The following is a 26,330-nucleotide window of genomic DNA, read 5'->3' on the forward strand; positions in this document are numbered from 1 at the left end:
CCCTGAACAGTGAAAACCGGGATTCATCCGTGAAGAGAACACCTCTCCAACGTGCCAGACGCCATCGAATGTGAGCATTTGCCCACTCAAGTCGGTTACGACGACGAACCGGAGTCAGGTCGAGACCCCGATGAGGACGACGAGCATGCAGATGAGCTTCCCTGAGACGGTTTCTGACAGTTTGTGCAGAAATTCTTTGGTTATGCAAACCGATTGTTGCAGCAGCTGTCCGAGTGGCTGGTCTCAGACGATCTTGGAGGTAAACATGCTGGATGTGGAGGTCCTGGGCTGGTGTGGTTACACGTGGTCTGCGGTTGTGAGGCCGGTTGGATGTACTGCCAAATTCTCTGAAACGCCTTTGGAGACGGCTTATGGTAGAGAAATGAACATTCAATTCACGGGCAACTGCTCTGGTGGACATTCCTGCTGTCAGCATGCCAATTGCACGCTCCCTCAAAACGTGCGACATCTGTGGCATTGTGCTGTGTGATAAAACTGCACGTTTTAGAGTGGCCTTTTATTGTGGCCAGCCTAAGGCACACCTGTGCAATAATCATGCTGTCTAATCAGCATCTTGATATGCCACACCTGTGAGGTGGGATGGATTATCTCGGCAAAGGAGAAGTGCTCACTATCACAGATTTTCAGATTTGTGAACAATATTTGAGATAAATGGTTATTTTGTGTATCTAGAAAATGTTTTAGATCTTTGAGTTCATCTCATGAAAAATGGGAGCAAAAACAAAAGTGTTGCATTTATATTTTTATTCAGTGTATGCTTACATGTGTTTGCTGCAGTCATAAATTACAGTACTGGAAGAGAGATTATATGAACAATCTACTACACCAAGATTAATGTTGTGCTGTGAATCTTCATCTGCCAAACTGTTACTGGCAAACATTTCCATGATGTAAAAAAATCTGAGCAAAAATATATCAGTGCTGACGGTTTAATAAGCTTCACTCAATTTGTTCTCTCTTAGCCAAAAACAGTCTTGGGTGTTTTTATCATTTTGAATGTAATGCAGATATTACAGGCATGCGGAGGAAAATGAAAAAATATCCTCAACTGGCTGGAACAAAACACTGTGATAATAAACAAAGAGCACAGTAAATAAAGAGTTTGAAGGCTAGAGGAAAGCTTTTGAGAGATGAAAAATAATTAACCGACAAAACAGACTCAGTTTCTGGTAAAAACACAGAAAAGTAGAGACGATGTGTTGAAACTGGATTGTTGACAAGCTCAGGGGTGAGAGTCCTGGGTCCCATCCAGATCAATAGTGGCTGGAATGTGCCTGCGGGACCTCCATGGCCTCAGAGAGGAGCTGCGCCTCCAGACCAAATAAGGACAGGAGCAGAAAGACCCGTCAACCAGAGCGAGAGGAGGCAAGCCAGGCTGAAAGCTGCCCAGGGATGAGAAGCCATGAGGGGGGGGGGCTGGTTAACATCCTCGCTCTGATTACAAGTGTCCATGTAGGTACTTGCACACTGTCAGACAAAACTGGATTTGTTCAGGACAATTGAAGCTGTGGTAATAAATAGTCAAAAGATTGTTTTCTGTTATTAAGAAAGAGAAGTATTCTGAGAGAAACTAAGAAAAAGTGCTTAACAGATATTGGAAAACTGGCAAGCAAGTGCTGCTAGAACAGTCTGGGAGCCAGTTTCCAAAATCTGACCAATGACTTCACTCCTGGGGTGGGGTCTGTCCATTCTCCTCCCCTTGCACCCACCCACATGGGTCAAAGTCTCCATCACTTTGATATTCCTTCCCTCTTTAACTTTGTATCCTGCAGTGTGCTGCTGTTATCTAACAGCAGGGAGACATTAAAGGGTCATGCCACTCAATGTCGTGCTGGACGGTCCAGCCCCCTGGGGGTTTCGCCTGACCGGAGGAAAGGACTTCAACCAGCCCCTGACCATCTCCAGGGTGAGTGACGCATAGGATGTCTTTATTATAACAACAGAAGAAGAAAAAAATAAGGTTTTAAAAAGTTTGGTTGATCATTTGAAAAGTCTACTGTTAGGTTTTTAATGTAGTCAACTAAATGCATAAATTATCATATCATTCAATGTGCTTTAATCCATTGGTCCAGTCTAGAGGGGTCAGTGTTGTGTTTGATTCAATGTTTTCAGGAGGGTTTGTTCGACAAAGTGTCTGGAATAGTTTGGGGACTTGCACCTGTGCCACAGTAAATGCAACAGGCTTAGATACAAATAGCAGCTTACATTATACTCTGACATATGCACACGCACACACACACACGCACGCACACGCATGCACACACACACACACTTTCAAGCTGGAGAATTTGGGAGAGTGTGTGTTCATACATTCTGACCAATAAAAATATAACATAAATGAATAATCCTCCAGATATAGAATCCACTTCATATGTTTTTGAAAGAAAACTTGATTTCCTCCGCAGGAAGGAAATCAAGTGTTATTCTGTGTGGACACACACAGAATAACACACTTATCAGTGATTGAAAAAGGAGAGCTCAGTCTCATTGTAAAGGCATCAATACTACATGTCTAGTATAACACTGCAGCTGTTCAAATGCTAGTAAACAACGTCACCACGCAGCATCACAAAGCTTGTCATTATTGTAGACTGACGGCACAGGCAGGGTTTGGAGATGACGTGTTAAACTAAACATAACCATTATTCACTGGAACAAAACTCACTGTAACCAAAAATGACAAACCCAATGATTTATGAGACATATGCTTGAATGAACACAAACTGTTTTGCAGTTCTTGGCTGCTATTTCAGAATGGGGAATTATAGAATTCATCTTCATCTTTTAATGAAAATGAGGATTTCCTGAAGCTAGTATGGTATTTCCTGTTTATAAAAAGTTCTAACAAACAACTGAATCACATGAACAAAGGGACGTCTACTGAGTAAAATACATTAATTCTCAATTTGTTTGCGAGTTGGATGACAAGATCATTATCACTCTCATGTACGTAGCCTACTGTGAACACGTAGCTGGGGCTAGCAGATGGTTAGCCTAGTTTAGCAAACAGACTGAAAGCAAGACGAGAAGACTAGCCTGGTTGTGCTAATGTAACAAAATCCCTTCTCTAGCACCTCTAGAGCTCAATTAATTACACTAACTAACTAAAGTAAAGACGATAGAGGGAGTTAATAAAGAATAAGGAAAAACAGTCAGCACAAAGATATAACATACTGAGTATGAACAGTGTCTTAATCAGCGGATTGTGTGCTGTATGTCCCACAGGATTAGATGTGAGGAGACCCTGTAATCCCCCTCTCCGGGTTATGTGCGTCTATATTTAGGGGAAGACCTCAGAACCACTGACTATAAGCAAAGTTAGGTCACTCAACCACTGGCTCTGTCCAATAACCCCACACACCTGTTGTGTTAGCGGACATTGTGGTGAGAGAAGGGATGGATGGGAAACGAGAGGGGGAGGATTCTGGGAAGTTTAACACAAAGGTCAATGTGTTAAGATGTACTCGTTAGGGGGAAGTTTAGAAAAGAAAGTGAATATATACCCCTTGAAAACATCTTACTAACTATGTATGTTTACCATCTATAAGAACATTTTGTCAATTGTGTTTTTTTTTAATTGTGCTACAGTAAACTCTCAGCCTTTATTTAACACAAGCGTCTCACTTCACTGCCATTTTTGGTCAGGAACATCTTCCTCTTTATGACCCGTCTGTGTTCCCAGCTGGTCAGGGAAAGTAAACACAAGTGATGATAATCATGTTTTTTCTTCAGCAGACAGCAGCCTTAAAGGGGCATGATGCCAAATGTACACATCAAGATCAGTTTACTTGATCTTCATGTCCTGGGAAGTACTTCTGAGTCTGTGGAAACTTGTCTTCTGTGGCTCTTGAGGAACATGTTCATGTCGTCAGGGTTTTTAGCTTGAGCTTAGAAACAGTAAGACTGCTTTAAAAAAATGTCCCAGTTAGGTAAACAGTCTTTTCAAATTGAGTTGCATTATGGGAGCCACGATGAACATTGTTGGAGCTTGACATGGACTCAGTGTTATCAGTCTGTTGCAAGTTTCCTAACTTTAATCTCTTTACTAACTATTTTAGTTTGCCACTTAGGAGGAGCGCAACAAGCTGCTCTTAGCAAATTGTTGTCTATCAACACACCCATTAAATATGGAGAACCATTAGCATTCATTGATGTCCCTCGTGGCAGTCAACAAATGAGTCCAATCTTCTTTTAGCTGTTTGAGTTTCCAGCAACTCCTGGGGGAAATATTTGTCTCTTTGGCAGCTGAATGCTAAAACATATTCACCAGCTAGTTGCTGAAACTTGTCTGGCTGAGAGTCGGGTGACAATTCTTTGTTGGTTTGTCACTAAGAGGGTCCTCTTTTAAATTGACACTTAGTCATTTGATCTTTTGTTTGGTAAGTGTAGCTTCAGGTATAATAGGATTAACTAACATTGGATTCTGCCGGATTGGATTCCCCAGTGCTGTACTTGTTGGAAAGCTTTATCTTTCCTTTTGATTCGTTGCTTACTTATATTTGTTTACATTGTGTATAGTATGTACATAAATATATTACACAAAACTATTAATAAGATTAAGTATTCAACGAATGAAGTCCCAGGAAGCAACATAGCAATTGAGTGTTTGGCTTTATCTTGTTCCCTTGTTCAGTTTTGGGGATGTTCATACAAGAGGGAAGAATACACAGTAGATAAACGGATGTCATGAAAAAAGAGCCAGAATGGAAAAAGAAAATGGTGGCTGTAACTTAAACAAAGACAAATGTTTGATATGAAAACTGAGCTGCACGGACATGAAAGAATCCAATAAAAAGCATAGTTGTGCACAGGTTCATGTATCAGAACTCAGAGCAGTAAAACATACAGTCGGACAGCAGCACTGCAACAAATGCTGCACTCTAAATGACTGCTCCCTCTTTGGCAGCATGAGACATCCCCTCAGCGCTTTCATCCACAGTTATTTATAGGCGGATGACCTAATTCAAGTTTCAATATAACGTCCCAGCGAGTTTCCTATGCCCAGTAATGCAATATGGATGAACATAGGTCATGGCCCGTGTAGTGTACAAGTGGGAATGCTCGGCTGGGTTTGAAGCTGCCTCCTTCGATATTTTTTCCATGACCCTGATGCCTCTCCGGGAGATCTTATTCATCTTGATCACTTCCTGGCCAGCAGAATACATATTCCATCTGGGTGCTGTCACTTGTTGGGAAGCAGCGCAGCGTTTACTTTATCTCCTTGACAAGGGACGGGCAGTTTACATGCATGCATACCAACCAGGGCAATCTGCAGCTCAGAGATTAGTTAGTGCATGTGGTGAAGAATATGGAGATTTAGGTCATGGATGGTATGACTCGTCTCTGTTATGAGTTGAATAGTTTGGCTTCTTAGGGTCTGTGTGTTGTGTTTCACACAAGTATTTAGGCTAGGTGAAACTCTGAAAGTAGGAAAATAAAATAATTTAAAGCTGTGATCCCGGCAGGGGAACAAGAAGAAGGGGCCTTGCATTTGAGTTGTGTATTGAGAGATGAAGTGCTAGTGATGGAGAACAGACCTAAACTTTTCACCAGGCTGCCTCACCTGGACTGCTGGAAAAGGATTTAGAGTGAAATACCTTTTGGTTTTCTGGCTGACTGAGTAAAAACACATTGCTGTGGGATTTATTATCATTTTGACAAGTTATAAGAACTCTTTCTTTTATTCATTTGTATACCTGCAGTACAGAACCATTTATACATTGACAAAGAAAAAACGGAAAGGGAGAGTAATTACATTTGTTTAAACCACTCTGTCATGCAATTTAAGTGCATAGTCTACATTGTTCTATGTCAAATAATTAAATAGTGACCAAAAGACAGCTAAACACATGTTCGGGTATTTTCTGGTAACTAACATAAGTTTCACAAAACCTGAATAAATGCTGCAAAGTTACAGCAATGTTTGTGTTTGGAGTAACCCAGCAACATCTCAGCCTCAATGGGAATACCAAGACACCTTATTGCTATTTGTAATTATTAAAATCGTAAGATATAAACCTTATGAGATTTTTTGTTAATTAAAAAAATGCATGCCAGTTTCAAACAAACAGACAATCACTTATAATGTCTTTCGATAAGGTGGAGGCATGGGTCGTACATATAGCCTAAACAAAGACGAATTAAAACATATATATATATATATACACAAATATATAGTACAAAGCATACAGTTTGAAAAACTAAACTATTTATTTATTTTCCTTTACTAATATAATTAATCAGGGTTTTCCTCTATTTCTGACCCTTTATTTCTCACAACCCCATCAATTACAGATGTCAGGTGTATTTTAGCAAGGCTTTTATGTTTGTGGTTGAAACTCTAATTTCACTATTTCTAAAATGTTTGTGCATTAATGTTTGGGTTTATGAGTGTATTTACTTTTGAAGTTATTAAACTGATCAAGAGAACGGGATCCTCTGTTCTCTTCATTCTTCTTTAATTGAAATCATCGGTTCCCCTGCTTTCTCAATGTCCAAGTTATTTAGTTAGCAAAAGAATCAAAACAAAGTGTCTTTATTCCTGTTTTTATTCCTTCTTCTACACACTTCCAGATCACTCCCGGCAGTAAGGCAGCCATAGCCAACTTGTGCGCCGGTGATGTCATCTCGGCCATCGAGGGAGTCCCGGCCGCAGACATGCTGCACTGTGAGGCGCAGAACAAGATCAAAGAGTCCTCCCATCAGCTCAGTCTCACTGTTGAAAGGTTATACGCAGAGACGAAATGCATGCTCATAAACAGATGGCGGACACATTACAGGCAACACCTGCCCAGTATAATGAAATGTAATACATTAGCCATGCCATAATTTCTGCATTTGTGAAGCTGATATTATTACATTTAGCATCAGACAGCTGTTGATTGAACCCTAAATTAAGTTTTAAGGCTCCTCTGGTAGTTTTGTATTGGATTACATATTATACTGCTGTTGTTTTTACTGTGGCCAGTTTGTACATATTCATAAATACCACTGATACTGGATAGCACTGGTTCCCAACCCTTTTGACATGTATCCCGTTAAAACTAAGTAGTTTCTATTTGCACTAGTCTACGGTTCATTTTTTAACCATGTTGTTACCTATTTTGATGTATATACGTTATATCGTTTTCTGTTTTGATCCCATCGTGTGCGTGCCTGATCTTCATATTACTGTGTACAGTTAGTGAATAAATGTGCATTCTCCACTGATTGGTACTAACAGGAAATGAACAAGATGTGTGCCGATGTCGGTCATACTGCTGTTATAGAAAACTTGTGTTTTGATTTCTTGAGCTTTTCCTACACCATCTGAATTTAGTCTCCAGGTGTGATCGCATTACTTTTATTTTATAGGTAACTTTATAGGGGCTATAGTTGCCAACAGAACATTTTAAAAAACAGGTGAATTTGGTATGGCACTCAAACACCTCTTCAAAATGTAAAAATAAGTCCACTGGTCTGACACGAGAAGGCCGACCTGTAAGCAGATGTTTAAACCACAGTTCTGATGTTTTATTATTGGTAGGGATTATAGACGACTCGCACACACTCAAAAAAGACTCTTTCAACAGTCAGTTCATCGGTCATGTCAGGGTCACTTTCTGACCAGGGTCTGTTTTAAACTTCCAGGAATGAATCAAGACTGTGGTCACCACGTGTTGTGGAGGACGGTCAAGCTCATCCATATAAAATGAACTTGGAAGCGGAGAAACAGGTTTGAAAGATAGTTTAAAAAGGATTTAACAAGATGATATTAGCCATTTCGCTTCACATCATTACCTCCTTATTGACTTGATTGTAACCTTGCACTCTATTCTTCCATACAGGAATTTAAACCTATTGGCGTTGCTCACAACCGGAAAGCTCAGCCGTTTGTGGCGGCTGCGAACATCGATGACACGCATCAGGTGGTCAGCTCAGCCTACAACACCCCCATCGGCCTCTACTCCTCAGGCAACATCGCGGATGCCATGGAGGGTCAGATCCGTGGCCTGGCTGTACCAAAGCCTACAAGGTGATCATTTTAGGCTTGCCCTAACTCTAAGACTTACTAACAAACCATCATTTGTCATCATCCTAGCTTCTTGCATTGCTCACATGTAAAAATATTTGTAGTTTAGCATGATACAGTAGTTGACATTTGGGCTTCAAGCAAATATTAATTTGTTATAATTGATTTGTTTCCATTCATCGATTTGGCATTTTTTATTAATAAAGGAATAACTAATAACTTCACCTTATTAAAAATAATTTGGGACAAAATGGTGCTCCTCCTCCTTCTGCACCTAATGGCATATGCAAGATTCAATTGCGCTCCAATCAATATGTCAAAGTAGGCGGCAATGATCAAATATTAATTAAGATCACTGTAACAACAGCATTAACTAAAGGTTAGCTTTGATGACAAAATGTGAGCCAAGTTAAAAATATGTTATCAACTAACTGATTGTTTTTCTAATCGTCAACAAAAAGGACTCGTTGGAATATGAGATCTTGTATTTTGATTGGACCTTCGTAAAAAAGGATAACAGTAATAAATAAATAACTTATACTCTGGCAAAATGTTTATCCCAATCAACGTTGATGATCTAAACACAGCAGGGTCAATTTCCATCCATCTTGTTGTCTGGTATGTAATGATCATTACAGCCTCCCGGGGATACTGATAACAATTAATTTAGTTCCTTTCATGAATCCCTTCTGCTTCTTCTCCACTGTAATTTGATTATTTTGCTGTTATAACATTTACTAAAGTCTGCTTTCCCTTTACAATACTCTCCTGAATCACCCAGTCACTCCGTTTGTTTGACGATATCAGTGGAGAGGTTTAATTCAGCCACAGATGTGCTACAGTACGTTAGCGTTCAGCCTTCCCCTCATGTGGATTTCATTAGGCTACCTGATGTATGGTGTGTCACACTGAGGATAAATGGCCGCAGCCTACAGGAATGAATCCGTCCATGGAGTAACCACAAACTCTGAATAAGTCATTAATCACATCAAACCTAAGTCATGTCAGCGTATGGAACATAGACCGGCTCTTCATCACTTCTGGGCTACTTTACATGGAAAAGTAGAGATGTATTTCCTTGTAATGTATCATAACGACTACTACCAGCCGACTAGAGAGAATGATTATGGTAGAACATGATTATGGAGAGATTATATAACAGTATGAAAAAGAGCATGTTGTCCATTCAGCATGCTGAAGCTAAAATCTTCATTTTTACTCAATGTGTTCCAGATCATGAGTTCTCTTTCTCGTCTCACATTTAGCACCTTACTCATTTTTCTCCTTTTAAGGTTGACTCATGTTGCAGCTCTGTAATCTACAGCTGGTTCCTCTCACCAGGTCTCCCTCTACACAAGTGTATAAAACCTCAGAGCAATGCGTTATTTCTACCATGTATAAATCACATCAGCTTAGGGTGGTCTGGAGAAATAAATGTTGTACTTTACAAAAGTAATTTGGCCTCCGATAGAAAAAAGCAGCGCTGTGTAATACAGTATCAGTGTTGGCCTGGAATTAAATACATTTACTAAAGTACATGAGTATTTCAAATGTGTGCAACGTAATACTACTCTCAGAGGAGTAAAGCTTTCTGAGTAGAGTAAAAAGTACATTTACTCTAATTACTAGTTATTTTATTATATTTAAGGTCAGTTTTTTTCAGGAATAATTACATTTATAGAGACAGTTCTTATAAGACAGCGATGCAAACATATGATTATCTTATACAAGAGGATGCATTGCTGTAACTTAAATTAACCTACAGTATATAAAAGATTTAGATACACATCAATGCTGCAGTATTATTGAGCCGGAAACAATACTTGGAAAGAAATACTTACTTTTACTCAACCAAGGTTTTAAATGCAGGGCTTTTATGCATTATTTAGTGTGATATTAGTATATTTTCTTAATTAAAGGATCTGAATAGTTTTTCCTGTGCATTGGTGTCAATATCCTGACCTGGTATTGAAACTGTGTGTGTGTGTGTGTGTGTGTGTGTGTGTGTGTGTGTGTGTGTGTGTGTGTGTGTGTGTGTGTGTGTGTGTGTGTGTGTGTGTGTGTGTGTGTGTGTGTGTGTGTGTGTGTGTGTGTGTGTGTGTGTGTGTGTGTGTGTGTGTGTGTGTGTGTGTGTGTGTGTGTGTGTGTGTGTGTGTGTGTGTGTGTGTGTGTGTGTGTGTGTGTGTGTGTGTGTGTGTGTGTGTGTGTGGTGTGTGTGTGTGTGTGTGTGTGTGTGTGTGTGTGTGTGTGTGTGTGTGTGTGTGTGTGTGTGTGTGTGTGTGTGTGTGTGTGTGTGTGTGTGTGTGTGTGTGTGTGTGTGTGTGTGTGTGTGTGTGTGTGGCTCAGCCCCAGGACTTTAACCAGTATCGAGGATTCTGATGTGTACCAGATGTTGCAGAAAGACCAGGAGGAGCCCCAGGAGCCTCGGCAGTCCGGCTCCTTCAAAGCCCTGCAGGACTTTGTAGACAGTGATGGTGAGCTCTGCTTCTTTACAACACGATTACCTCCATAACACACAGGAATTAAAAGATTACTGGTACAGAGAAATATTTCTTTGTTCAATAAAAGCCGAACAGATGCAATGCCAAACTCTACAAAAACATAGATGTATTAAATTATTATTTTAAAATCAGCTTTGAAATATGAGTAATTGTGTTTTGCATAAATGTTTTTTCTGTGATCTTCTCTAACTGATTTTAAGTTAGTAATGTTTGATTAATTTATTTGCTGTTATTGTAATACTAATTTTGGTCACAAGAGGCTGAAGTGCTCCACTACCTTTGGTTCTGAATAGGACAAAGAGCATTCAAGTTATGTAACGTTACTTTAATTTAACACGGCACATTTCTACACACACCAGATTTTTCAAATGTACCTTTCAGGGCTTACGGACTGTTGAATAATTGGTACTAATGCAATCATGTATTCATTTGATATTTTTTGTTTGTTTTAGAAATACAATTGTTTCCATATTGAACAAACAACCCTCCAACCAACTCCTACGTTAAAGCTGAACAATTACTCCAGTCAATTCTAATCATTGGTCTACAATAAACACATGTAGATACATTAGTTTATTTTCTAACATATAGCCCCTTTATGAATCACTGGTCTCATAACATACACAACATGTATAATGCCACCTATGTGTTCCCCTTATTCAAGTACATCATTAGCACTCTCTCTAGTGTTTTGTTTGTATTTATGTGCTACGGTATTGTATGTAAGTGCAGGGTTGTTTCTCTCTCTCTTGTGGACAGGCACTCGTCCCATTGTTACCAGGACAGTGAAAGCCCCCTCAACCAAACCCACTACACCCACAGGAAACCTGCAGAAACTGCCCGTCTGCGACAAGTGTGGGAATGGGATTGTGTGAGTAAAAATAGAAAAAACTCATCTGTGATTCACATTCAGACGCTCCATGAATCATTCCAAAGGGTGGAGAAAAGTACAGAAAACAATGCAGTCCGCAACAACAACACCATTAACTGTAGCGTCTATAGAAAAGTATTTTGCATTTGTCTGAACATAATAAGGTAAGCATTACTGTATGAGCACTATGAATGCACAGAAAACAAACCTGTATATCTGAGACAGAAAAACCTACATCACATGTCATTATACAATATACTGTATTTATGTTTTACTGTGTTATTAAGTTTTTATTTAAATAGTTTGAAGGGTTTAGTATGTTTGACTAATACATGGTAAGTTACCCTATATTTATTTTCTTGAGACTATATTAAGGTGTTTTTAAATTAGTTTATTTTAATGCTAAATAAAGCGGTTGAAATTAAGTGATTCAGAAAACTGTATTTTAATAGACGGTTTAGTCTCTCTTCATCGGTGTGTTCTTATTTACCCCTTTAACACCACTATGTGTTGAATCTCTTCTTTTTTTTACCAAGGCATTGTTTAAATTGTTGTGTTATTTAGGTTTATTATTAGATTTAGGTTTATTTCAGTTAAAAAACAATGAGACTATTGCTTTTTAAATTGGTTTATTTGTTGCTTTCATGTCACTCATGTCATTGACCCCCAGTTGGGATCCATTAGGGAGGGTTTCTTTTTATAGCATGCAATATATTTACTTCACGTTTACTACTACAGTGAACACAAACACTATTCCTTGCTTTTGACATATCCATTTCTGTCTTTTATGCGAAGTGGGACGGTGGTGAAGGCACGGGACAAATATCGTCACCCTGGCTGCTTTGTGTGCTCCGACTGTGACGTCAACCTCAAACAGAAGGGCTATTTCTTCGTGGAGGGGGAGCTGTACTGTGAGACTCACGCTCGCTCCAGGATGAGACCACCAGAGGGACACGACCTCATCACAACCTTCCCCTCTGCATAGAACAAACCCCTGTAAAGACAGACACTCCTGTGTCCTGCATCTGTCCTTTGTGTTTATCTGCACTTGCTATCTGATATTGTCTGTGTGCAATAATATTTCATATATACAGTATACATTACGTTCACTTTACTTTCTGACGTAATAGTATTATGTTTTTTTCTGTGTAGGAATGTTTCACTGGTGATGGTTGAACAGCCTGGTTGTTTAATGCTCAGTATCAGTGACTACAGACACACGTTGATTTCTTTCTAATAAAGATTTCTACTCATACTGACTCAGATCTGTAGTCTTTGGATGAAAAGCACCACCTGTAGGAATTATAGCATTTCTGAAAAGTTAAGCCAAAGCCATTGTTTCTAATGGCCAACAGGGGTGACTCACTGGTTGCAAAAAGAAGTCAGATCCATTAGATCATATAGAAGTCTATGAATAAAATGCAACAACTAATCTTAACAATATAAAGCATATTACTGTAAGTTACTGTAAAGCACTTATATACTAATAAAGGACTGGCTTATCTAAAGCCAGTTGAGTAGCACTTGAAATATTTTTGCTCTATGAAACCTGATGTACTTATATGATTCTGTTTTCTTCACGTTTGTATTTTGTTGGTCGAACGCACTTATTGTAAGTCGCTTTGGATAAAAGCGTCAGCTTAATGTAATGTAATGTTTAGCTTGTTAACATGCTTGCTTATTAGCACTCAAATTAATCTAAAGGTCATGGGATGACCAATGCACCCGAGTACACTGTGTCCTCTCACAGTGTAGACTTTACACTGAATAAGAAGTGGATGTAGTCCCGGTGACGTCACCAATTGGTTTGTAGACTATGGATCTGAAGGTTATCGGTTTTCGAGTGTTGCAATGTTGTTTTAAAGAGAACAGAAAACAAACTGTGTTAGAGTTACAGGGACACTTGAGTAGGCTACACGGAGCCAATGTTGATGTTAGCTGTTGACATTTTTCTTTTAGAATCACTTGAAATTAAAAATTAACTTAAGGCGACCACAGCTGCTGTCTATGTAACTATTGATGTTTTTTAAAACATTTGAGGTCTGCGGGGGAAGAGTTTAATCATATTTTGGATAAAAGATTATGTTTTTGATAGTTCTTTCAAACACAAAAAGACACAGTCTAATCAACACAAAAAGCTAAGTCAGTTACCTTCGGCAGATATGATTTAAAACCACACAGGCTGAATGCCTTTATGTGGTTGGTTTAGAGTTGAACTGTTTTTGAGGACGCTGAGGGAGTGTACCATTTTTGATTGACATCCCTGACCCTAAATAGTGTGGTGACCTCATGTTGATCCAAGCAGAGCTGTGTGCATTCTCAGGTATAATTTGCCATAACAACTGAAAACACCTTTGTGGGTGTGCAGTACTTTAATGCCTCAACTCCAACCGGTTAGTGCTAGATCGTATACCTCCTGGGTTTTAGGCGGCGGAAGTGACGTAATCGTGAATGAGAAGCGAAAAGTCGGAAACTTTTGCAGTAACTGACAGCACTGGTAGTAAAAGTAGACACATTTAATTTAATTTTGCATGGGCTCTTCAAATCAAATCAAATCAAGTTTTATTTGTAGAGCACAATTAAAAACGATTTTGGTCGAGCCAAAGTGCTGTACATGTAATTTAAACACTTAAAAACACATTACATCACAATAAATCACAACAGATAAAAACAACACATGGAACAGTCAGGAGTCGTAACCCCACTCTAACTAGAAGGCCAGAGAGAAGTAGTGTGTCTTCAGTGTGGATTTAAAAGCCCCTAGGGTCTGGGCCGACCTCACATGGAGGGGAAGAGTGTGCCAGAGCCTGGGGCCAGCTGCTGCGAAGGCTCGGTGCCCTCGGGTTTTGAGCCTGGTCTTAGGCACTACCAGCAGCAGCTGGTCAGCAGATCTTAAAGCTCTGGCTGGGGTGTAGCGCTGGAGGAGTTCAGCTATATAGGCCGGAGCCAACCCATTTAGTGCTTTAAATACAAATAAAAGGATTTTAAAATCAATTCTGAACCGGACTGGAAGCCAGTGTAGTGAGGCCAGAATTGGGGTGATGTGGTCACGCTTTTTGTGGCCAGTCAGGAGACGTGCAGCTGCGTTTTGGACTAGCTGCAGGCGTTTAATTGATGCCTGGTCCATACCCACATACAGAGCGTTACAATAGTCCAGTCTTGAGGTCACAAAGGCATTAATAACCCTTTCCAGGTCTTTAAAAGATAAATACGACTTGGTTTTGGCCAATAGTCTTATTTTAAAAAAGCAGGATTTTACTACGGTGCTGACCTGCTTGTCGAATTTAAAAGTGCTATTAAAGGTCACTCCAAGGTTCAAGACAGAGGGGAGGATGTTTTTACTTAGGGAGCCCAGAATATCAACCGGAGAGGCCAGAGGTTGGGATCCAAAAAAGATTACCTCGGTCTTGCTCTCATTGAGGTTGAGGAAGTTTTTGCTCAGCCAGGATTTTAACTCTGTTAAGCAGTCCATCAACTGCTGTAGTGAGTTGACATTTGCTTTGAGAGGCATATAGATCTGTACATCGTCCGCGTAGCAGTGGAAGGGGATATTGTGTTTTGTGAGGATTGAACCTAGGGGCAGTATGTACAGTAAAAAGAGGATGGGGCCCAGAATTGAGCCTTGGGGGACCCCACAGGTAAGAGGGGCTTTGGCAGAGGAGAAGGCACCTAGCTGCACTAAAAAGCTACGGTCTGTCAGGTAAGACCTGAACCATGCAAGGGCAGAGCCTGTGATGCCTGCGGACTGTTCAAGCCGTGACAACAGGATGCTATGGTCTACAGTGTCAAAGGCAGTTGTCAGGTCTAACAGCACCAAGACAGCTGGGCTGCCTGAGTCGGCGGCTAGGAGCAGATCATTAAAAACTCTTAAAAGGGCTGTTTCAGTACTATGCATGAGTCTAAAGCCAGACTGAAACTTTTCATGGATGCCATGCGTGGTTAAGAAAGACTGCAGCTGGGCGTAGACTACTCGCTCCAGGGCTTTTGATAAAAAAGGTAGCTGGGAAATGGGCCTAAAATTTGCGAGAATGGAGATTTTTCTTTTTAAGTAGTGGCTTGACCACGGCATGTTTGAAGGCAGCTGGGACACATCCTGAGCTAAGAGAGGTGTTTATAAGTAATAAAATACTTGCTCCAACTGATTCGAAGACGTCTCTGAGAAGGCGAGAGGGAATGCTGTCTGAGGTGCAGTTTGTCGGCCGCAGGTGCATGACTACATCCGAGAGAGAAGAGAGGGATACAGGCTCAAAGTGGTCGAGGACAGCAGGGCACAGAAAGGGAGCAGAATCTGGGGTAGCACTCTGGAGTCCTGCAGGAATCCGGAGGACAGTGAACCGGAGTGAGAAGGAGCACACTCGTAAAAAATCTCCACCCTTTTTTTAAATAAACCTCGTACTGTGTGTGTGTCACTGTAATCCGAAATCAAACGCACTCAGTGACTTTCTGAGTGTTAAATCCCATCTGTGCTTTTCTTCTTGTGAGATGTCATTTTTTTTTGTATTATTAAATATTAGTAATAGCCTGCCGTCCTCCAAAGTTATGAATTCTCAAAATATTATATTTATGATATTTTTGTGGAAAAATGATGTATTCATGCTCGTCTCTTGTCCTGGGTGGCAGGTTACGTCCCTTCCGCCTAAAACCCAGAAGGTATACGATCTAGCACTAACCAACTCCAACCTGGCATGTCAACGTATTATTAATTAATGTATTCAGATATGTTTAGAACTAAGTAATGAACTGACTCATAATGACTGTCTGAAGGACACTAAACCACTGAACTAAAAAAGTGCCATCATTAGAGTTGATCCCCACCAGGTGTGTCTTTCTTGCTCCCAGACTCCCCTACAGTCAAAATGGAGGTGAAGATAATGAAAACTGGGATTTATTGTGCCAAACTAAAGTAGATCATGACATTTCTGGAATAGAATTGTTTTGCAGATGCTCCATTTCAAAATGAGACCAACGTTTTTACGCCACGACAAAGACAGAAGGTGGCCTTCAACAGACTACAAAACGTAAGGCTTGCTTCTGCTCGGGTCGATTGAATGGAAATGTCCACTAAAGCAGTTGTTGATACATTTTGGCCCCTATTGTTGTGGAAATAATTATCATAAGACGCCAATTAGTAACATACAAGACAAACCTTGATGTCTGTTTACCTTCTTTAAGGACACAGGCTGCTTAGCCAATAATGTTATTGTTCCCATTCTGTGACCGGTCAATACTGGGATACAGATGGTCTGTGTTGTGGGTACACTGGGACACTTCCTTCTCTGTATTTGTGGACTCCAAGGTAAAATCTTCGAGGTCATAAGTGTCCGAGGCAAGTAGCTCTGTGTTCCCACACTGTTTAGGCTATCTCCTCAAATATGTTGTTTACTCTCTGCGAAACCAGTTAGATGGGCTGGCAAGAGAGAGGCTCTCCAGAATTGACGTGGCAACTCTACCGTGAAGTCAGAACCTCTGACTCTTGGACTTCTGATGTGAATCCTCCGGCCGTTAACTCCAAATAAACCATCATGTGTTTGACATCAAAGCTACTGCTCTTCCCGTGTCTCCTTCCTGAGTCGGTGACTCCCACTGCATAGCTACACAGAAGTTTCCGCTACAAATTGGCGTTGTCGGCAGGATGCCAACAGATCTTCAGATTCTGGTAAGTGTGATTTTCAAATCTACATTTGGACATTGCCTTATCAGAATCTGTGATTGACGGTATCCTAAAATTACCTGTGAAACTGATCGGCTGCGTTTCCTTTTGGTTAATGAACATTTGGGGATGATAAACCCAGGAGATCAGTGTCTGGGGACTCAGTCCTGGCTTATTTCCTCTGTGTGTGCTGCTCGGGACGGAAGTGCCATACAGGCATACACAGCTCCTGTTTAGAGATACCTTAAAGAAAGGGCATCAGTGAAGTGGAGCTTCTGTGTGAATTGAAAGCAATGTAAAAGATTTGTATTGAACAAATCGCCGGATTTTGAGGGTCTTAGTGGCTAAGCACAGCAGTTGAAAATAAGCAGCCAAAGATATTTGCTGCTATCACCTCTCTGTAAAAACACGGCTCCAGCTGCAGCCTTGCGTGTGTGTGTGTGTAAAACCTCACCGTGTGTGTGTGGGGCTGGAGCAGTGCAGGCTGAGAGGAAGAAAGTCACAGCTTATTGCCTATAGGTTTTAACTCACGGCACCGCCGTCCTTCAAACGGGACGGTCTAAAAGCACTCGTTGTTTAGGACCGCTTTTCTCATGGTTAGACGGGCCAGCGCGAAGTGCGTGCATCACCCGATGTGCTACGGCTCTCTGGAGCAGGTGGCGGTCAGGAGTGCATACATAAAATTATAGGCTAATTGATCAGAGGTGTGTAGTGGCAAGCAAGCATAGGCAAACTGTGTTTCACCTTGAGGTGAACTCGATGGCGAGTAGATATAGGCTGGTCGTACGGACTACAGTCAACTGAGCTGTTGTTTGGAGAGAAAGGGCAGGGAAAAAGTCTGTGGGCTCCGATCGGGGGGGCACAGCGCCACTAGAAACAGATAGCCTAGTGGTTGTCGCAAGAGGATAAGCTAGTTATCGTTCTTGGACGGCTTTCAGGCACCGATAAATCACTTGTAGGCTATACAAGGGTGAGGCGTGAGAAGACGCCGCACTGGAGATAATTCCCCACCCCCTCTAAGATCTCTCTAAAATCCGGACTAAATTGAGCTGAAGAGCTTTGCTGTCGCGCTGGTGTTTATTAAGAGTTCATGTTTTGTTTGTCTGATTGTTTGTATGGGGGTCTATATTGGTTTGTCCCGCCGTCTTGTGTATGTTTTGTAACAATAATTAATCAGTCCATAGACAGGGTAAAATGAACTAAACTTTAATTATCTCACCAAAAGTAAATGACCTGAGAAAAATAAAAAGTGTTTTTATGTCCTGCCTCTGAGTGCAGGGGAAAATGTAAACAAGAAGCACACTGTTCAGGGTGAGCGCTAGGTGTAAGAAGAAAATAAGATTATATTGCTTTAAGAATCCATTCTTAGATGGTATTGCTGGTATGTTAAGATATCTTTGTGACCTTGTATAAACCCTATGCCCGTCCTGCGCCCCGAGACCCTCAGAGACTTGCCTGAGGAGATCAGAGTTGCAAAATTTGGTTTTAGGTCAATGTTGTATTATTTGTTTCATTTATTCTTAATCTATGTATTTTATAGTAATAATGAATAAAAACGTAATGTATTGAACACATTCCGAAACAAAGCAGATAAGACAGAACTAGACTCAGACATAATACTAATTGTTGTTGAAACCTTTTGCGCTGTTGCAGCAAAATGGAAACTGTGTTAATTATTCTGTTCCAACTGGCCACTGGAATCAGGTAATTAATATAAGTTGAAGTTCAATTACAGTTTTAAAAATAGTTTAACATTATTTATTAAACTGCTTGAAAATATTTCTAGTATCAACCAATTGGTCTCCATAGACATTACTAAAATTAAAATAGTTGTTAAACTACTGACAAGTTTTCTGAAACCGAGCTTATGAACAACAGAGTAAAGGTCGCTGGTTAAGCCAGGATCAATATATTTGTTGAAGTTTTTATTGTGTGCATAATAAATGTGTTAAATTAATTGAGCAATTCTTTAAAAGTATAATGTTGCAATTTCTTTAAAATAAGTAATCACAGTTAAAAAATAGGTGTTGTTTTCCAAGGGCCTCTCATTCACAGGCACTTTGAATCATGACACTTCCAAGTCCTACAGAGATCAGTATCACTTTGTGTTGCAAGCCAAACCCAGGGGTTCTACTCGAGCCCAATTTTAAATACCATAAAGAAAAGTATTGAACCCAGCTCGAGCTAAATGTGAAATGTATTTAATTAATGTGCAAGTGTTTTGATTTATTTAAAATGTTCCAGTCTAGCTTCCTTCGAGTTTAGTGTAAACAACAGATTGGTTCTCATAACATTCTCACTGCTGTGCTGTCCCAAATGTTTTAAACCTTGGGCAGACAAGCACACACACACACACACTTTGGATGAGTAATCACTTCATCCAAATTGTAAATTGTTGCCTTCTTTAAAGTTATTAGTAATTCAAGATTAATTATTAAATTAAATTAGGTACATAACAATAAACAAAATAACTTTGACTTGATCATTTTGTTCACGACATTAGACCTTGTCCTCTAATCTCTACTAGAATAAGATAAGTGTGCATGTTTGGGTGTGGAACACTCCTGTGATGTACCTAATCTTGTTATCCTTTTCATCACAGAGCTGGGAAAATGGTGTATTGCTTAGATTCGGATCCGTGCAAAGTCCAATTATGACTGACTTTAGTTCTAATGTTAATTTGATTTCAACCCATAAGTAATTATTTAGATTAACTCAACATTTCACATGATGATGGATTAGTGCTCCACATTTTTCCCACTAATTTGTTGTGCAATTAGGCCAATGGTAAAGAGAGACATTGATGACCTTGTGTCCCTTTTGTTGGTACGTGGTTCCATTCTGTCTATGGCCTTGGACGGCTTCACTAAGAGTCACCCAGTTCTACCCTGCTACAGTCCGGCTGAGTGCAGTCACAGAGATGCTATGGCTGCTCTACATGAAATGACATTAATGGTCTGGTCTGAGAATGGACACCATTATCTGCTTCCAGAGACAATGCCGCTCCTCAAACTGAACAATACTGTCTCACGTGGGCCACTCCCCCCACCAAGCCATGAACTGAAAGAACACCTGGAAGCCTCCCGGTCACACCAGCACCAACCCTTGGGTCAGTCAGATGGGACTAACGGCTTAACTTAGGGCATTTGGTTCAGAAATATGACTCTCGTTACCGCAGAGTGGGTTGTTTTTTTAAGGCTATTCATACTGCTATGCAGAGGATGCCTGTAGGTTGGCAAGCTGTTAAAAGCCCCTACTATTTTTAAAATAGGCCTCTGAATGTCTAGTTCTACATGTATTCCCATTATATGGACAATGTTTCCACCTGGTGAAACTGAAGGCTGCACGGTACTCAGGCTACAATACGACCATTCTGTTCTGCTCTAACAATTCAATTGATAGATTCTACATCAAAACAATTAGCTTTTATTGTTTCCAATGATAACGTCACCTTAAGTGGAGGAATGCAAACCTGTTTTCAAATGTAAGGTTTTGAATGTGTTTGACATTTCTCAGTAAAAACACCCTCAGACACCCACTATCATTTATGCTATGCCATCAGTAGTGACTCAGATGTTAAGGGGAAGAAGCTTTTCCTCCCAAATCAGATATGCTTTGTTTTTTTAACAAAGGTATGCATTTCCTGCATAATATATGTTTCTCACAATTGTTTGTTTTTTTGTAAGCTGCACACAGGTGATACTGAGTCTTCTCGAGTAATAGATTACACCATGCTTAAATAGACTCCTAAGTTATTATTTCATATGTGACATATGTAAGAAAAGGGAGGGAAGAGTCAATTATATTGAGTAATTGATTTTATATTGGAACATTTATTTCTCAAACCTGTTTTATGGAAGAGGAAAATATTTCTGATAAACTAATCTGTTATCAAACGGTAAATGGTGAATTAATATAACATTTAGAATCATTGAGAAGGGGTGATATCCGCAGGGACTAGCTCACCTTTAAATTACAATAACATTTCTCTACTTTGGACTGATGAGTTTATGATTCTTGCATGTTAAATGACTAACACAAACCTTACATTTATAATGTGCATGTCTCAGGAAGGCTCCCAAATCATTCTGAAGGGCCGATCCTATTTTTGTAATTGAATGATAATGTGCTAATCCATTACCTTGAGTTGTCTGCACTCAGGAAAACATCCCTATCAAGTGTTAACCCAATAACTACAGTAGGACAGCTCTGAAGGCCAAGGGTCAGAGAGAGAGCTACGTGGGTCCACGCCAGCCACTGCAAGGTCCTAGTCACCAACAAAAGTAGATGACAACAAGTGATGTGTCCTAATCACCAACAGAAGTGGATGACAACAAGTGATGTGTCCTAATCACCAACAGAAGTAGATGACAACAAGTGATGTGTCCTAATCACCAACTTGCACCACACTTGCACTACATACACCAAAACACACTACACACAAGGTATCACAGGCAAGTGCCAGCTGAGCGGTTCCATATGCTCTCTGGTTCCTCGTTTGTGTTACCGGTGTGCGGAGTCTGACTGTCCGTGTCACAACATCGACCGAAGGAATACACACACACACCCCATGGAGCATTCCCACCTCGTGATGACGGCTCGCCTGGGACAATGCAACCGTGAGCAATACAACTGGCCTGGCCCAGTGATGTGGGGTTTAGCTCGCCACAAGATTACGTTTGGTTGTGCGGCGACAAGCTCTATCAAGTTCTGGCTCCCCTCTGGATAGGTACATGCACTCTAGTGGATTTGAATCCAGCAATCAGGCTTAACAACACTACTCTTTAATGTATTATCCATGCACAGAAAGACCTACAATGATGTTTCAAGTACTGGATTAATTTCAGTTTTGGCCCAAAACAAATATTTATAATATTTCATATAACAATTATGTAGCATATTTCATCCTCAAATTAGAGAAGTATAATTTAAAGAAATTGATATTCTCAACATTAGATAAACACAGAAGAATCCTTTCCAAGTACCATAAGTAGCTCAGGTAAGTATGGCTAATAGGAATACTTGATAGACTTAATTTGGTACAGATCAGTGGTAGCATTTACAAATGTAATAATTCAAGGTTTAAAAATGTTTAATCCTTCCTTTCCAGGTTTTTACAAAAGTCTTTGAATATTTGCCTAACTTTTCCTTTTCAGATTTTGAACAATGTACTTGACTAAAATGAATGTATTGATTTCACTAAGTGCCTTACTCTTGACTAAAGCGTATTTGAGTAAACGTAAAAGTAATCCTAAAATTGAGGACACTGCACTTTTGCAGATTACAGATTGATCAAATCACCAGTGTGAATTCTATACTCTAACTGTGAATTTTTAGCTGGATCTCTTACGATCCTGAGTTTTAAAATGCTTTTGACTAGTGATTGCCTTGAAGTAAATCTTTAAAGCGGCAAGCTGGTTTTGATTTTATAGTTTGATGAATGAAATTAACTAATGGTAAATGATCAAATATATTAGTTTAAAAACAAATATTTAGCCATTGTGCACCTGTGTTTTATGTGTGTTCATTATTATGCTTTTGATAAAAGATGATCAAACACTGATGAGAGATGATTTTTCCTATTATGATTGGCTGTATCAATCATTGTGATTGAATGTTTCAATCTTATTCCACTTTGTGATATAATTGATGTAAGGTGAGACCACACTCGAACCTGGAGACGCCTATTGAGTTAATTATAAAATAGTCACGGAAATGTTCCTTAATTGTGAATCCTTACAAAATAGTGTATGCTAGAGTATGCAAGACACACACACAGGAATCATTCCCTGTGACAGGCTTTCTCCAGGATGTCTTTCAGGATGGGAACTGCTGCATTTGTTACTGTACAGTTTGTAAAAAAAAAATTGCATTCAGTGGCACAACAAACCAGACATAGAGTAATTTAACCTGGCTTATTGGTATCAGTCCAGAAGAAAACCTATTCAAAATACATTTGTAGTTTCCTTTAACAAAATCCAGCCCTTTATTACTACTACTACTTCGGAAATGCAACAATATAAACAGAGAGGGAGCACATCTGGAAACATCTGGGGTTTGTGATTAATCTGTGAACCCTGTTCTTCATCGTAATCTTTTCGGGTTTTTTTTTTTAAGGAAATATTAGTTCTGGCCAGCAGCCACCCTGTGACATGCAGCTTCCTGATGGATTTGAGCATTGCTGTGAGGCATATTGGCAGATGATGATGTCCCAAAGGTCCTTAAGAAATGTCAGGGAACTTGTTAGAAACAAGAAACAGACAAAAAAGGAATATAAGGTGATGTTATACAGCTCCACATTAGCAACAACAGTGGAGATATAGCTTCCTACATTCCTTCTGTTTGCCTTGCTTCAACAGCGTAAACTCAAACGTGAATTTCGCAGTGAAGTGTTTTGTTCATTCTTGAATTACATTTTGGCTTGATTACCTTTTAAGAGAAGATATTTCATTGAATTGAGGAAGGACGTTGAGATTAATTTGTCATTTGTGAGAATATTCCTGCATCTGCTACAGACAGTTACACTAGGGTGTTTATGCTGAAGCACACCAAGCCGATGATTTATCCAATTACAGTGCTGGACTGTAGTAGGATGGATATACAAATACAAGTTTATTGTTTAATAATATTGTTAAGGCTAAACAGCATATTCATTTGGCTTATTCAGTTTCCTGCTCATACTGTGTGTTGAGAGATGTGGCTCCTGCTGGGGTAAGACCATGTTGAGACAGCGGGGGGAGCTCAAGTATCATTATTATTTAGCTCTTAACGCAGTCAACAAAGTACCAAGGATATAGTATGTCTAACTGTTTCTGCTCCTGAGCACAATATAGGGCTGCACATAATGATTGTTTTAGTTATAGATTAAGTCATTTCAGTGAGTTTTATTTTATAAAATATATCACAAATTACCTTTGAAATAGTATTTTTTGAAAGGTCTCTCTTGTGCGCCTCACACAAAGAGGATTATCCTCTTTTCTTTTTCTCTATCTTTGGTTTCCTGGTTCATGCAATGTATCTTTGATTCTCAACAGCTAAATTATAAAACACAGATGGCTTTTTCCATTAAGTAAGTGGTGACAAACCCACTGCTGTGTACTACCTGCTTCACCAGTCTGATGTAGTGGTAAAGAGTTTAAGTTAAAGATACCGTAGAGGTATTTGGTTTGTTGCTGGTGCCAAACCACAGCTGCAACACAACCAAAAAATTGTCCTAACATTATTCAGGTTTTAAAAAATCTACTTGAAATGAATTGTAATACTCTATGTCTGCTGTAGGTATAACTGTTGCTACATGTTATCTTTTATCATTCTTATTTTCAAAAATACATCTTTATAGTGACTTATTTGATCTGTCCATCAATCTAAAAACATACATGTTACAATGACAGTCACAAAGTTAAAATGATTTAATACATAAACTGTAAACATGTGCATCTTCTAACTACCTACATTTTCCAGATGTATGTACCCTTATAGATATTATGCATTACCAACATTCCTAACAATAACAGTAGCAACCATTAACCAATGTGTTTTAAGTGAGCCTTCTCTGATGAATATGCTGTCACACTAGCTCTCTTCTTCACCAGCTCCACTTCATTATTTAACAATAGAAATCCACTTAATGTACAAAATCAATACTAATACTAATACCATTAATCAAATAAAAATACATATGGATCGAAAGCCAAGACATGACAGACATGAATAGTGGCTTAAGTGCTTTCTCTTTTGAAAGCCACAAGACAAGATCATCAGCTAACGAGGATAAATTGAATTTATTTTAAAGCTAGTGTTCATTCAACTTGATTAATTGTCTTCCTCCTGAGCTCCCATGTTGTGAAGCAGCAGCTGCTCAATAACAGCAGACGGTCAAATAAACAATTATTGATTACATGCTGATTACACCATGAACAGCTGACTAAAAATGGACATGCAGAGCTAATCCCTCGGTCCCTGGGCTCCTCACGTACGCACAAAGTAAATCAGTAAAGACCTGGTCAACAGGAAGGGCTCTTCAAAAGCTGAGCACCGGTGTAATTACTACCTAAGCAAATAGTGGTAATTACGATGCTTGCTGCAAACAATGACAAGTTGGGGATGGAGAAGGAACTCCCCTCTTCTCTCTAATGAGAAAACCTATTTCAGTTTCCTGCACAACCCATAATGCAAACCTCTGGATTCCTTTGCGACTGTAGCTCAGACCCCATAACAAAGACCCCGATAAACAGCGAGGCTGAAACAAAGTCAAACGTAGATTATTAGCGATACAGAATGAGCTTCACATGCTCCTTTCTCCATTTCACATGTGCCCACAAATTCACATGTATTAGATATGTATTTGTCCATTTATTTGTCAGTAAATCAATTGCTGTATACTGTAATTTATCACCAAACACTTCTGAACATTGCTTGACTGCTGACAGCTGACAATATATTATCATAATTCTGTCAAACTAGGCTGACACAATGGGACGTAATGGCATTTCCATATAGCTCTATGTATGACTGAATACAATATGTTGATCTTCTTACTCCTGGGCTTAATCATTGAAATTAGGGATTTGATGTATCTTTTTTAGATAAATGCAGTTTTTTCAGATTGTGAACAGTTGAACATTTTACTTACATGGCATCCCATTAGGCAATCAGGTTTATTCAGCATTGTATACAAGTAAATATTTCAATGTATCTACAAAAGCTCCAATCATACTCAGTTTTCCAGCAAGTTGTTTTTTAAAGCAGCAACAAAGTGAGTATGAAAACATAGAACTGCATTCTTGTTGCTATGTATACATCCCAAAAACAAAAATCTAGATATATTTTCTAATAAAATGTATACTACCTGTTGTCAGTAAGTTAAATGATACCACTGGTGGCAACAATATCATGATGACATATTCAAGTACTTTAGGGCAGCTGAACTACTTATCACATTTTCTACTGAGCATGACCTTATGTAGAGATGTACGCTGATGACGACATACGAAGGAAATATACTGTGGTTTTATAATTTTTGTGAAAGTTAATATTGTAGGTTGCAGTTGATAGGTCCTGGTTCAAGCTTCAAGGGTCCCAATATAAATGGACTCTCTTAATCATTTAACAAAACTGGATATTTTTTATAATTCAAGCAATATTCTTAAGTTTAATTTAATATATTTAACCTTTCAATACAAATTCTCAAGCTTCATTCAAAATTCTCAAGTTTTATTTTCACATTTCCAGCAATGATTGTCAATGAAGATCCTTAGGCGGTTTATACTGTGTTAC

General features: G+C 39.4%; 1 protein-coding gene across 1 annotated transcript; it reads left to right on the forward strand.

Annotated features, from left to right (window-relative positions):
• Positions 1-1,766: 1,766 nt before the first annotated feature.
• Positions 1,767-12,657, forward strand: LOC117556075 (PDZ and LIM domain protein 3-like). The gene is made up of 7 exons (XM_034231221.1): positions 1,767-1,927; positions 6,595-6,746; positions 7,651-7,735; positions 7,848-8,035; positions 10,379-10,506; positions 11,293-11,404; positions 12,200-12,657. The coding sequence occupies exons 1-7, from the start codon at positions 1,835-1,837 to the stop codon at positions 12,387-12,389; spliced, it is 948 nt and encodes a 315-aa protein (XP_034087112.1). The 5' UTR covers positions 1,767-1,834; the 3' UTR covers positions 12,390-12,657.
• Positions 12,658-26,330: the final 13,673 nt, after the last annotated feature.

This window comes from Gymnodraco acuticeps, unplaced genomic scaffold (assembly GCF_902827175.1).
Source record: "Gymnodraco acuticeps unplaced genomic scaffold, fGymAcu1.1, whole genome shotgun sequence".
In the NCBI taxonomy this organism is placed as follows: domain Eukaryota; kingdom Metazoa; phylum Chordata; class Actinopteri; order Perciformes; family Bathydraconidae; genus Gymnodraco; species Gymnodraco acuticeps.

Coding starts and splice junctions, on each gene's coding strand:
- LOC117556075 (XM_034231221.1), top strand. CDS start 1,835: ATGCCACTCAATGTCGTGCTGGACGGTCCAGCCCCCTGGGGGTTTCGC. Junction 8,036..10,378: donor GCTGTACCAAAGCCTACAAG/GTGATCATTTTA, acceptor TGTGTGGCTCAG/CCCCAGGACTTTAACCAGTA. Junction 10,507..11,292: donor GGACTTTGTAGACAGTGATG/GTGAGCTCTGCT, acceptor TCTTGTGGACAG/GCACTCGTCCCATTGTTACC.